Source organism: Schistocerca gregaria, chromosome 1 (genome assembly GCF_023897955.1).
Source record: "Schistocerca gregaria isolate iqSchGreg1 chromosome 1, iqSchGreg1.2, whole genome shotgun sequence".
Classification (NCBI taxonomy): domain Eukaryota; kingdom Metazoa; phylum Arthropoda; class Insecta; order Orthoptera; family Acrididae; genus Schistocerca; species Schistocerca gregaria.
The window spans coordinates 15,308,986-15,323,339 of NC_064920.1; the positions used below are offsets into that span (position 1 = coordinate 15,308,986).

Here is a 14,354-nt window from a genome sequence, read left to right on the forward strand (position 1 = left end):
AGTCAAAATAAGACTTTATACAGTCGCCAAAGACGACGCAGCTTCCGTATTACTGTAACTGTAAAATGGAGATTGCGGAGGATAGGTCTCGAAAACAGAGAAGACAACATGCGGTGTAATTGTTTAGGCCCACACTCATTCAAAATACTTGCAGAAATCTGTGAAAAGATGGCGGCTCCTGCTACACCAAAATCGGAAACGCCGATCCGACCGTGTCTCGCAGCAGTCCGCAATGACGAATGGGAGAGGCTGAAGACGGCAACGCCCTCTCTGTCCCGCCTCAGGGCAGCAGCGCCTTCGACCGGAGGTCAATACAGAGCCAAGTCCGGGAGCGCTCGACACACCATTTCGTGACCTCAGCTGAAGCAGGAAACATCACCGAGTAGGACTAAAGAGTTATTCGAGTCTCGGATGAGAATGTGGTTTTGTAAATGTCAAACATTGCACTCCGAGAAAAGTATTTGTTAATTAGTGTATCAAATTATGAGTTAATAGTCAATGACAGCTATATATTAAGCGCTCTTGTAGCAAAGGACTGTGTCGAGTTAAGTAAATATTTTTCTCATTTATGTAATAAAGTCAAGTAATATTTCTGATGAACCATCTCCCAAAGCAATGAAAGAACACGCCGCATAAGTCGGTGAGTGAGAGCAGACGGTCGGCCACCTCTGTCATCACTGTTAGCAACAGTTGCCTTCCGCACTGAAACAAACGACGCCACTGACGCACACCAGCTTGACGCGTCACAGAACGTCTGTACACGTTGCAGCACAAGTTTCGCGACCGACGTCGACAGATTCGAGATTTTTTTGGGCATTAAAAACCGTATTACAGTTCGGATACGATATATGGCGGAAATTTCAGTTACAACGGATACGCACGTGAAGTGGCACGGCTCTGTCACCGTCGCATGCCGAAGTGCTACTTTTCCGTGCCGCCGTCACTTCCCGTACGTCGTGCGCCGTCCTATGACCGCCGTTGACACTCTCGCTTCAGGAAAGAATACGCGCTTGATGCGAATATATAGCATCGCGAACAAAACATTTGTCCTTCTGCGCAGTTTCTGCAGACTCACAGACAAGTGTGCTGATTTATGTAAACGGCTCGTAGAAGTCGGCCTCACGGTGCAAACACTCGCTCTCGTAGGCACGCAGCCGGTAAGTCAGAGTGGCACAGTAAGTGCCGGGATGCGTTTCCCGCGGTGTTAAACACCCTGGCGCATAATTTCACCAAATGCGGCTGCGGGAATTCCAGGCAGTAGCCTCTCCGTTGAGGAATCGAGTGTGTAACTTTCCGTATGGAACGACTGCATCATATTTCGAATGGATGGGTGACATTCCTGTATGTGCCATCCTGTTACGGCGAGACGTAAACACCTGGAAAACCATTTTGCATAGTTACGGACGTAGGTGTTCAGTATAGAGTTTACAATACACCCTTGGCCGAGGTGGCCAAGCGGTTCTAGGCGCTACAGTGTGGAACCGCGTGACCGCTACAGTCGCAGGTTCGAATCCTTCCTCGGGCATGTATGTGTGTGATGTCCTTAGGTTAGTTAGGTTTAAGTAGTTGTAAGTTCTATGGGAGTGATGACCTCAGAAGTTAAGTCCCATAGTGCTCAGAGCCATTTTTGAACACCCTCCCCCCGACTTCGACAGGCATCTTCCTGATGAGACCGGCATATTTGTAGGTCGATTAGGCTCGTATATGTTCTGCGACACCGCGCTCAGCTGTTGTGCAGAAGGGGGTACGAACAAGCTTCGGGTCGTCATCGTCAGCCAAGGGACGTGCCTGTCACTTGCTCCTGTACTGTGAGTTACTTTGAAAGCGGGGAGATTAATTAAAGAGATGGACTTGGACTTATAATGTTGCAGTTACGACGATTTCGACCTGGAGCATCAAGAGCGCCTCGCGCCGCAGCTGCCGCGGAGGCGGTCCCGGCGCCGCAACAGCCACCACCGCCGCCGCCCGCCTCTCGTCGCCTCCTTCCGAACGAACTGCCGTACCGACTGCAAAAAATCTGTTCTCTTACTTGGCGTTTATTCCGGGAGCTCACTGTTAAAAGCGAGGAGCAGTTTGGACGGAGATAGCTGTCTTTCTGACACCAGTCACGCTCGGTCTGTGGAAAGAAACACGAAAATGAATCTGTTCGACGGAATTCGTACACGTGCTGTCATACGGAAAACGACAGCAATTTATTCGAAGAGAATGGTGCCTTCCACTAAAGACAGCACTGCCGTAACAATGCAAATCGAAAGCGGGATGAAATCACGAAAGAGCTTTATTTAAATATGTAACATTACAACCAGGAATGTACGCGTCGACCGACACGACTACCAACTGCGACGTGTGTCCCAGGTCTTATTCCTTGCACAACATTCGCAAAACACGAGTTGAAATGAGCCCGGCCACGATTGTGTGAGCTGGGAAGTTTGTAATAGTTGTGAAGAAACAGCGTGACACTCGTCGTACCGTTATTTGGTTTTATGTCCATTCAGCACTGGTCTATTGGCACGTACCCAGTTCGGCACCTCAGCTGTCAAAATCTGTGAACGATAAGAGCTTGTTGTTCGCAAGCGAGCACAGTGGAGAACAATACTCAAATTGTGTGCCTTATTGCTAACTGATGGCGCAGGAGTTTAGGGTAACGTATAAAATAATGAGAGCGTAAATGTGGGGAAAGGTTATGTAGGCAGTTCCCTCAACTTCCTATTATTTAAAAAATCTCACGAGTACCGGTATCTACCATACCTATCACGAGCAAAGTAAACCGATGCACTTGACACAGGTTATACTACGACATAAGCAATAATGTCGCATCATTTTCGACTGGATACGATTATGAACGAACCTCCGAGTGTGCAGTTTATCACCTACATCTGGTATTACTTGTTTTAAGTGCAGTACAGGGGCTGGATTCGCTTGCGACCCTGGCGGTGCTCTGTGTAGAGTGGTACGTGTTAATCGACAAAGAGCGACAGATTATGGAAGATTATAGGAGTAGAGGTACGAGCGGCTCCCTCGGGGCCACGCCCCCTGCAGGCACGTAGCCGCGAGTCTGTAGCGAGGACGGTCGCGAACGACTGCCCGACCCGTAACGGTCGCCGCTACTCACGTAATTTCGTGCGATCGCTGCGCAATGACAGAGTGAAGAACGCCGCTGTTACTCCCTCGCTCGGACACGCAGCACATGTCGACGCCTCGCGCTAAGCTAACGGCGGCAGCGGCGAGCGGAGCGCTCCGGCTGGGCCGTACTGACCGACTCGAAGAAGGCCTGTCGCGCGCGGCCCACGGCGAGGCCGCTGGCCGGCGGGCCCGGCCTGCGCTGCATGGCGGCCGGCGTCGCAGCAGCAGTGGCGGCGGCGGCGGCGGAGGCGGCAGCAGCACTGAGCGCTGCGCGGCCGCCAGCGCCGGCGGAGGCGCGAGATAACCGGCGGGGGGGGGGGGGGGGGGGGGGGGGGCGGCAGTCGGCGGCACAACTACTGCTTCACCGGCACCACTCACTCCGGGGCGAAGGTAGAGCGCACGGCCAGCGCCGCACAGCTGCACAAGCGCGGTAACGTGGCCAACAAATTACAAGCAACCGCAACGAAATACATTTACTGTGCCTAACAGTAGACTTACAACACAACTTTTTAGTTGCACGGTATCCGACGACGAGAGATATTCTCCACAAAGCATCTCAGTGTGTATCTCGATGATAAAGGAATCTTTCGACACGGCAAACGTTTCGCAGAAGGCGCTCCTCGCGGGACAGTAGCACGTGTCAGCACTGCCGCCGAGTGTGTGTTTGTGTTTCTCACAACGTCGCCTTCACTATGAGAGTGCGGGGGGGTACGTCTACTGCGACTGAAGAGCCGTACTAACAGAGCGTACCCACACTCTCCGTCACACCTTCCCTGACAACATCTGGTCGAGTACTGTTTGTGATCGTTGCCTACGATTTAGAAACGTGGTCGCATCGTACTGGTTTCGGCGGGAAGAGCTAAAGGGTTTGCAGACTTCATAGTCACGGACAGAGACAGCCTAAAGTTCTGCGACACGAGCGAGAGTTAATCGACTATTAAGGAACTGAATCACTTTGCCGTGACTCGACTCATCGGAGGCCGTGGTCCTTACTCGCTATGTTTCTTCAAAATTTGCCGATGGCGCTCACAAACACGCGACACTGGAAACGTCAGGACTCCATTCGGGTGTACCCATTTCTGATTGGTCCACCGCAGACGTTTGGGAGCAATTACCTTCAATAGGTCCTTCCAAAAGAGCCATAACTATGGCGCTCAGTGGACTCAGTTCCACGCAGAAAGTTTCGGAAATCGAGCATCGTAAATTCGTTGCGCGACCTCTCGGCACTGATACAGACGAGTACGGTGTTAAAGTGTACAGCCGTCACGGGGGAGCAGTATCAACTACGAGCGCAACTTGGAGCCAGGTGAACCGCGCGCAGCAATCCGTCCAACTTTCATGGCAGGCAGCATACAGTTCGACTGGCATTTCCTCGATGTAACTTTCATTTAAACGTTATCACGGCATATTTTTTGTGTGCACAGTGTGTGCATTTTACTATTACAGTTAAAATAGCGACAACTCACAGAACATCTACCTGACAGTTGTCCCGAGAAACTCAACACGCGGACAGTATGGAACAAATAAGATATAATGTTCTCACTTACGTTAAGACGCCGAGAAACGACTACCGAGAGACCAAGTCTCTCAGAGACAGCCACGAAAATTGTGGCAGAGAGATGAAGTTTCATTTCGTTAGTTCGTGGTTGGATTAGATCAACTTCGTTTCAATTCATAGTATCGTACACATCACGTTATCTTAAACATTTTCTTTTGCTACAAAGACCTTTATGACTGGATTAGCGAGCACCCGCCGCTTCGCTCGTGCAGATATTTTTTTATTTTCTATTTTTTTTTAATTAAATTCTTATGTTCTTCACAAATCAAAACACACTCTAAGCTTCTTACACTAATTGAGGCCATAGAATCATGATCTTTTCCGGAGGTACTTCTGACCATAAAATGATTCTGGCAGCTAGGTTATCATGTCTTTTGCGTTCTTGTGGAGATTTTCCAGTAGAAACTTTTATCCTGTAACACATATTTCTTTATATCTAACTGAGAAGTGAAATAACAGTTTTCATAAATTTAGCTTAAAATTTTTAACCCTTTGAAACGTCTGGCTACAACTGTATACACTAAATCCTACTGTCTTTCAGTTGCAACATTAATATTTTTCCACAGTGGAAACCTCATGTACACATTTGTGAAAGTTCCATCTTTTAATCGTGTACAACTGCTGCCACCTGTTGAGATTTTCTATAGGAATATCAATAAGACAATGTAGCAGTGTGCAGCAACTCGTAACCACCAGAATACACGGAAGTGGTTGGTTAGTCACATTCCTGAACATAAATGAACATTATTATTATTATTTTGCATTGTACTTATTAAAGGATCAGTTTATTTATTACAACAATGAATCATTCAAGATTAGTTATTTTAGTGATTTGAAGAAAAGCCCAGTGTACAAAATACACTCCTGGAAATGGAAAAAAGAACACATTGACACCGGTGTGTCAGACCCACCATACTTGCTCCGGACACTGCGAGAGGGCTGTACAAGCAATGATCACACGCACGGCACAGCGGACACACCAGGAACCGCGGTGTTGGCCGTCGAATGGCGCTAGCTGCGCAGCATTTGTGCACCGCCGCCGTCAGTGTCAGCCCGTTTGCCGTGGCATACGGAGCACCATCGCAGTCTTTAACACTTGTAGCATGCCGCGACAGCGTGGACGTGAACCATATGTGCAGTTGACGGACTTTGAGCGAGGGCGTATAGTGGGCATGCGGGAGGCCGGGTGGACGTACCGCCGAATTGCTCAACACGTGGGGCGTGAGGTCTCCACAGTACATCGATGTTGTCGCTAGTGGTCGGCGGAAGGTGCACGTGCCCGTCGACCTGGGACCGGACCGCAACGACGCACGGATGCACGTCAAGACCGTAGGATCCTACGCAGTGGCGTAGGGGACCGCACCGCCACTTCCCAGCAAATTAGGGACACTGTTGCTCCTGGGGTATCGGCGAGAACCATTCGCAACCGTCTCCATGAAGCTGGGCTGCGGTCCCGTACACCGTTAGGCCGTCTTCCGCTCACGCCCCAACATCGTGCAGCCCGCCTCCAGTGGTGTCGCGACAGGCGTGAATGGAGGGACGAATGGAGACGTGTCGGTTTCAGCGATGAGAGTCGCTTCTGCCTTGGTGCCAATGATGGACGTATGCGTGTTTGGCGCCGTGCAAGTGAGCGCCACAATCAGGACTGCATACGACCGAGGCACACAGGACCAACACCCGGCATCATGGTGTGGGGAGCGATCTCCTACACTGGCCGTACACCTCTGGTGATCGTCGAGGGGACACTGAATAGTGCACGGTACATCAAAACCGTCATCGAACCCATCGTTCTACCATTCCTAGACCGGCAAGGGAACTTGCTGTTCCAACCGGACAATGCACGTCCGCATGTATCCCGTGCCACCCAACATGCTCTAGAAGGTTTAAGTCAACTACCCTGGCCAGCAAGATCTCCGGATCTGTCCCCCATTGAGCATGTTTGGGACTGGATGAAGCGTCGTCTCACGCGGTCTGCACGTCCAGCACGAACGCTGGTCCAACTGAGGCGCCAGGTGGAAATGGCATGCCAAGCCGTTCCATAGGACTACATCCAGCATCTCTACGATCGTCTCCATGGGAGAATAGCAGCCTGCATTGCTGCGATAGGTGGATATACACTGTACTAGTGGCGACATTGTGCATGCTCTGTTGCCTGTGTCTATGTGCCTGTGGTTCTGTCAGTGTGATCAAGTGATGTATCTGACCCCAGGAATGTGTCAATAAAGTTTCCCCTTCCTGGGACAATGAATTCACGGTGTTCTTATTTCAATTTCCAGGAGTGTATTTTGAGAACTGGTACATATTTTTGTATACAACTTGCATCTAAAATCATTAAAAAATCACCTAAGATTATTACAGTATATACAGAAAAATTTTCCTTCCTCCAGAGAGAATTCAAATCTGAAGGGGTCCATGTATCGATATATTTTCTTAAAAATTTTGATCCTCTATTTCTTACCCTTAGGGGCTGAATTACCAAAGACAATCAAACACGTATTTTTTTAAATTTGTAACTGAAAAGTTAAACACCAGTTTTCATAGACATAGCTTTGAAAAAACTTTAGTACCTCTTCAAAAATGATTTACTCACAAGAAATTCCTCCCTCTGTTTAACCCTCATAGCGGATAAATTTACAAAAATTTCTTTATTTCTGATCGAGAATCCAAATATCTATTTATTTTATTTATTTATTTATGCATTTATTTTACCTGGCAAGATTAGGGCCTTCAGGCCCTCTCTTACACCTAACCAGGCATACTCAGATTGAACGAGTTACAGTTACTAAATAACATTAAGAACATTTAACGTATTATGCAGTATTGATGTCAAACGAAAAAAATTTGAGATTATAACAGTAGTACAATGATAGTTATAACAATAAAAATAATTATAACAATCAACGATAATAATGATAATAATAATGATAATAGTAATAATAATAATAATAATAATAGTGACTAAGTATATGAAAGTAAACATACATTTCTTTTGTGAATGTCAGTTAGTTGGGAATTTTCTCGTTATATTCTTGCAGCTTGTGAGTTATTCTCATCGAGCAGAGACATAAGACGATAGAATGGGGTGAAAGAGATATATAAGAGGTAGATAGGTTTGAAGAAGAGAAAAAGAATGGTAAAATTCGAAGCTGTGATGGAGAGAAGAAAGAAAGAGATGTCAGGGGCACAACAATGGTGGCTATACCGTCCCTAATATGTAAGTTTTGAGTTCCCTCTTGAATGTTGAGTAGTTCTGGATAAGACGCAGATCACAGGGGAGTGCGTTCCATAGTCGTATGGCTGAGATGGAGAATGACACGGAGAAAGATTTTGTGTTATGTAAAGGTACAGCCAAGATGATAGTCGTATCCGATCTGGTATTGCGATTGTGGAATGATGATAGATGTTTAATGTGAGAAGATAAGTATTGAGGGCACCAGTGGCTAAGAAATCGATGAAGTAAGCACATCGTGTGGAGATCGCGTGCCTTATGTGGCCGTATCCAACCTAGCTGGGAGTATGAAGGACTGATATGATCATACAACCGAATATTTTCGTAGGTCTAGCTTCAATATGGCCTTAATAGTGACATATTTTCAGAAATCATTTCGTCCCCTGCTTAACCACCTTAGGGGTGGAGTTTCAAAAAATCGATTCTTAAACGACGCCTACAGTATTAAGATCAATACCCTTTCTAAGGTACTCGTTTCTGTCCTTTGCAGTATGGGCTGAGCGATGGTGAGTCAGTCAGTCAGTACATTTGCTTTTTGTAGGCGGATGAAAACTATTTCTGTAGTATTCTGTTAGATAACACCAGTATCATCCGTTCCCTAAAAGCATCGGGCTCTCGTGTGAAAAACAGCTTCAGACGTCTGATTACCTTACAGATGAGGTAACGTGCTATATATCTGACGACAAGGATGTAAAACCTTTATGACTGAAGGCACAAAACCCTGTTTGTGTTTTTTTTTAATATTCTGATCATCCAGAGCTTGGGTGACTGTGCTCCATTTTAAGAAAAGCTAGTCTTTCACGGAAATCAGTGTTTATGACATATCTCTTGAACTGTGCGTCATACAAAGTTGTAATTTTACGTCCACATTCAGTGGTATATGTGGATACTGCGAGCAAAATGTGTTGCGAATAAAGTTAATAGTAAAGAAGTAATAAATTAAAACGTAATGCCTGATGACAGCGGAAATGTAGTACGAGCCTTCATTAGTTTGTGTGTGGTGACAGCGAGAAAAAGCTACGGAATTACTTGAAATTAAGTGTGAAGTGGTCTCATTGTCAAACACCGGTTTCCCTAATCTGCGCGCAGTGGGTAACGCTGCCTTTAGGCATGCACACGGCTTCTGACTCTGGTGCTTGGCTTAATGCGTTAAACCTGTAACATAAGGTTATACCTCGTAGTTAGTCGATCATAGCCGCGTTTTAAAATTTCGAATTCGATCTATAGTACAAAGATTAAATACTGATAATCAAATTTTAGTGCGCTCTGGCAGCTGTCAGCAGAGTTAACTGCAAAAGGGATTGGGTGATTGTTTGAGCTGATTCGTAATATAGACAAGTGACATGTAATAACCATAGCACAAGACTTAGCACCTTACTCTGTTATCACTTATCGGACATCTTGTTTCTATATCTCCATCCGTTCCCTGTTTCCGTAACATTAGTCCAGTGATCTCTGAGGAGTAAAATCAAAAAGGATTCCATCACGACTCAAAAATATTCGATTTTTAAAAAAGATCTGTAAGTAGGGCGAACAAAAAGGCGTACTACAATTCACAAAAAAGAGCCCATGACACGCTGCGTAAAAATTCCGAAAAGTCATAACCATACAATTTACCTTAAGAAGACAAAGCGTTTTTCGAGTAAAAACATAAACGTTACGCACTGATTGCAAATGAGCACCGATGAACATGAAAACATCAGTTCTGAAGAATAACGGAAAAGTTTCCCGCAAAATAACAAGGTTGCACACAGTGGCACTTCAAAAATCATTATCATACAGCCAATTCCTGCTACAGCATAAAACTTTAAACTCCATTCTCTCGAACGGACTAAAGCATTCCATAATATCTCTTGGCGCGTGCTAGCTGGTGAAAGAGACTGATCCGTTCAATGACCATCCTGATGTTATTGGTCTAAAGTGAATATATATATTGCGAGGTAGTACGGTTCGCCTTTTTTTGTGGTCATCAGTCTACTGACTGGTTTGATGCGGCCCGCCACAAATTCCTTTCCTGTGCTAACCTCTTCATCTCAGAGTAGCACTTGCAACCTACGTCCTCAATTATTTGCTTGACGTATTCCAATCTCTGTCTTCCTCTACAGTTTTTGCCCTCTACAGCTCCCTCTAGTACCATGGAAGTCATTCCCTCATGTCTTAGTAGATGTCCTATCATCCTGTCCCTTCTTCTTATCAGTGTTTTCCACATATTCCTTTCCTCTCCGATTCTGCGTAGAACCTCCTCATTCCTCACCTTATCAGTCCACCTAATTTTCAACATTCGTCTATAGCACCACATCTCAAATGCTTCGATTCTCTTCTGTTCTGGTTTTCCCACAGTCCATGTTTCACTACCATACAATGCTGTACTCCAGACGTACATCCTCAGAAATTTCTTCCTCAAATTAAGGCCGGTATTTGATATTAGTAGACTTCTCTTGGTCAGAAATGCCTTTTTTGCCCTAGCGAGTCTGCTTTTGATGTCCTCCTTGCTCCGTCCGTCATTGGTTATTTTACTGCCTAGGTAGCAGAATTCCTTAACTTCATTGACTTCGTGACCATCAATCCTGATGTTAAGTTTCTCGCTGTTCTCATTTCTACTACTTCTCATTCCCTTCGTCTTTCTCCGATTTACTCTTAATCCATACTGCGTACTCATTAGACTGTTCATTCCGTTCAGCAGATCATTTAATTCTTCTTCACTTTCACTGAGGATAGCAATGTCACCAGCGAATCGTATCATTGATATCCTTTGACCTTGTATTTTAATTCCACTCCTGAACCTTTCTTTTATTTCCATCATTGCTTCCTCAATGTACAGACTGAAGAGTAGGGGCGAAACGCTACAGCCTTGTCTTACACCCTTCTTAATACGAGCACTTCGTTCTTGATCGTCCACTCTCTTCTGTATATTATTCTTGTAAGCAGCTTCGATGCATGAGCTATTAAGCTGATTGTGCGACAATTCTCGCACTTGTCAGCTCTTGCCGTCTTTGGAATTGTGTGGATGATGCTTTTCCGAAATTCGGATGGTATGTCGCCAGACTTATATATTCTACACACCAACATGAATAGTCGTTTTGTTGCCACTTCCCCTAATGATTTTAGAAATTCTGATGGAATGTTATCTATCCCTTCTGCCTTATTTGACCGTAAGTCCTCCAAAGCTCTTTTAAATTCCGATTCTAATACTGGATCCCCTATCTCTTTTAAATCGACTCCTGTTTCTTCTTATACCACATCAGACAAATCTTCACCCTCATAGAGGCTTTCAATGTATTCTTTCCACCAATCTGCTCTCTCCTCTGCATTTAACAGTGGAATTCCCGTTGCACTCTTAATGTTACCACCGTTGCTTTTAATGTCACCAAAGGTTGTTTTGACTTTCCTGTATGCTGAGTCTGTCCTTCCGACAATCATATCTTTTTCGATGTCTTCACATTTTTCCTACAGCCATTTCGTCTTAGCTTCGCTGCACTTCCTATTTATTTCATTCCTAAGCGACTTGTATTTCTGTATTCCTGATTTTCCCGGAACATGTTTGTACTTCCTCCTTTCATCAATCAACTGAAGTATTTCTTCTGTTACCCATGGTTTCTTCGCAGCTACCTTCTTTGTACCTATGTTTTCCTTCCCAACTTCTGTGATGGCCCTTTTTAGAGATGTCCATTCCTCTTCAACTGTACTGCCTACTGCTCTATTCCTTATTGCTGTATCTATAGCGTTAGAGAACTTCAAACGTTCTCGTCATACCTTAGAACTTCCGCATCCCAGTTCTTTGCGTATTGATTCTTCGTGACTGAAGTCTTGAACTTCAGCCTAGTCTTCATCACTACTATATTGTGATCTGAGTCTATATCTGCTCCTGGGTACCCCTTACAATCCAGTATCTGATTTCGGAATCTCTGTCTGACCATGATGTAATCTAATTGAAATCTTCCCGTATCTCCCGGCCTTTTCCAAGTATACCTCGCCTACGTGAGTGAAATATTTACTCCTTGACTCTGTGTTGCTCCATGGCGAGCGAAGAAAATTAAGAAAATCAGAATATGACTGGACTTTGTTACGAGACAGAATAACGAGAGGACGTATAGGAAGTGTGTGCAATGAAACAGTAATTGTTAGCCGCCATATTGGATAATTTGTGTTTTTTGAGATTCACAAGCGATATGTAATATCAATATGGAGTTTCGTAACGTTCATAATACAGTCTGTTGCATTTCAAAGGTATTTAACTAAAAAAAATTGTGTATGAGTTCTTAAGGGACCAAACTGCAGAAGTCATCGGTCGCTGGACTTACACACTGCCCGTGGCCGAGGGAGGACTCGAACCTCAGGCGGGAGGGGCTATGGTTCAATCACTTGGTGAAAAGAATAGAGAAAGTTTTCTCTGCTAAAAAGAACTCATTTCAGTCGCAGACAATCATGGAATGCCCAAATGCGAATGGCAGTATTCCAATTGGAGAAGATCCTATAGAAGTTTTATTTCTCTTATATTTCAAGAATTTTACAGGCAACCGTCGGAGTCGGCAGCTGCTTCTCCACCACGAGATTGACTTGTCTACATTTACGAAATTACGTATGCTGTAAGAGTAGTCGACGCCTGTCAAGATAGTTTCTTTCACACACATACAAACAGAGACACTACACACACTAGTTCAATAACAACGAGTTTGATATTACCACCTTGAAAAAAGTTAAATTCTTCTTTTGAGCAGAAATATAGTAAGCCCACAGGCGTTGGCCTGAGGTGTTCTCGGCCTCCTACCACGTCGTACGCCAGCGCGGGCACAGAGGCGCGTCTCAGATTGCTCCACTGATTTCGGCTGAGAGACGCCTTTTTTCCCTACGACAGGTGCAAGAGCCGCCCGGCGTTGGTGTTTTACCAAAAAGGCACACCTTCAGTGATGGAACAGTTTCTGTCAACCTGCAGACTATGTGGCCCCTCGTCGTGCACGTTACTTCCAGTCAGCGTTTGGTGCCGAAATATCTACGTTTTTTTTCTTTATTGTAATTTCACTCCAATGCCCCATATTGGCAGTGGTGGGCTGGCAGTGGTACAGTGGTTCAAATGGCTCTGAGCACTATGGGACCTAACATCTGTGGTCATCACATGGATGTGCGTGATGTCCTTAGGTTAGTTAGGTTTAAGTAGTTCTAAGTTCTAGGGGACTGATGACCTCAGCAGTTGAGTCCCATAGTGCTCAGAGCCATTTGAACCATTTGAATATGATAACGAATAATAATCTGGGAGGAGCTGCCAGGGATTGTGGACTAGGGGGATGAGGTGGGGGGAGCGCCGTAGCGGGGCCGGGAAGGGAAGGGATGGGAGAGGAAAACAGCTGAGGAGGGGGTGCAGCGGCTCAGAGGGGAAGGAGGAAAATCCACTCTGGGAGAAGGAGAGGAAGAGGGGGACCTGGGGGGGGGGGGAACAAGACCAGGCTGCCGTTGGTAGGAAGGGTAGATGTCACGGCGAACTTCGACAGACATATTTCAGGAGCTACCGCGTCGTAAACACTGAGATGCGTGAAAATTGCCGCATATGTCTGACATTTTCATTTATTACTTCTTTACTGCTAACTCTATTTGCAATACAGTTCGTAGACAGTAGCCACGTATACCACTAGACGCATCTGCAAAATTATATCATTCTACAAATATAGTTCACGCCATAAAAACTGAGCTGCGTGAAAATGAAACAGCAGGGAGAAATTCGCTCGAGATACAGGTGAAATATATTAAATATATGTGATATAGATTTGACATGTGCGTATGTGGGGAAAGCGACGGATAAAAAGGTCGTCCTAAACTCTGGAATGATTTCAACCAAATTTGGTAGAAATGTTATGGTTATGATGTGGAAAGAAATACTGAGGTGGTTAAGAACGACCATCCTCCTATTGGGTCGAGGAGAGAGGCAGAGAGAGGAAAGTAGAGGACAGAGAGAGTGAGAGAGAGAGAGAGAGAGAGAGAGAAATGGAGAAGGAGTTGGACATGGATGGGGTGCAGGAAATCAACAGAGAGTGGCGGAGCGTGGGGGAGAGGACTGATATGGGGAGGAAAGAAGTAAAAGGCACAGGGAGAGGAGGAAGGACATAAATTAATGGGAAGTTGGAACTAGATACGTACCCGAGCAACGGCGGGTACTCACCTCTCTCTACATATACGCAGAGAACAAGTATTGCAATAGATTTCTGGCGCACCGTGACAATTGTGATCTGACACGTGCTAAGCATGTCGCAAACAGTCGTAAAGTTATTGACTCCTTTCTGGGACATTTTGTTCAGTAACGTTTTCAGACAAAGAAACGAGTGAGTCGCGAGCGGCACGAATTCTGTCAGCTTTCCGCATCATCTCAAAATTTGGCGGTTTTAGCTCTTCGATGCGCACGGTTTCCTGGGCCGCAACTGGCGTGGGCTGCGAGACTTTCAAGAGATGGCGATA

General features: G+C 45.6%; 1 protein-coding gene across 8 annotated transcripts in view; it reads right to left on the reverse strand.

Moving 5' to 3' along the window:
* Positions 1-14,354, reverse strand: part of LOC126327189 (NAD(+) hydrolase sarm1) — a 1,227,458-nt gene that overhangs the window by 193,598 nt on the left and 1,019,506 nt on the right. The window contains exon 1 of one of the 8 annotated variants that reach the window (XM_049995904.1): positions 3,257-3,379. The exons of the other annotated variants lie outside the window; for them this stretch is intronic. Within the exon in view, the coding sequence (XP_049851861.1) occupies positions 3,257-3,328 (72 nt within the window). The 5' untranslated portion in view covers positions 3,329-3,379. Of the gene's footprint in view, positions 1-3,256; positions 3,380-14,354 lie in introns of those variants that run through there. 8 annotated transcript variants of the gene reach the window in all.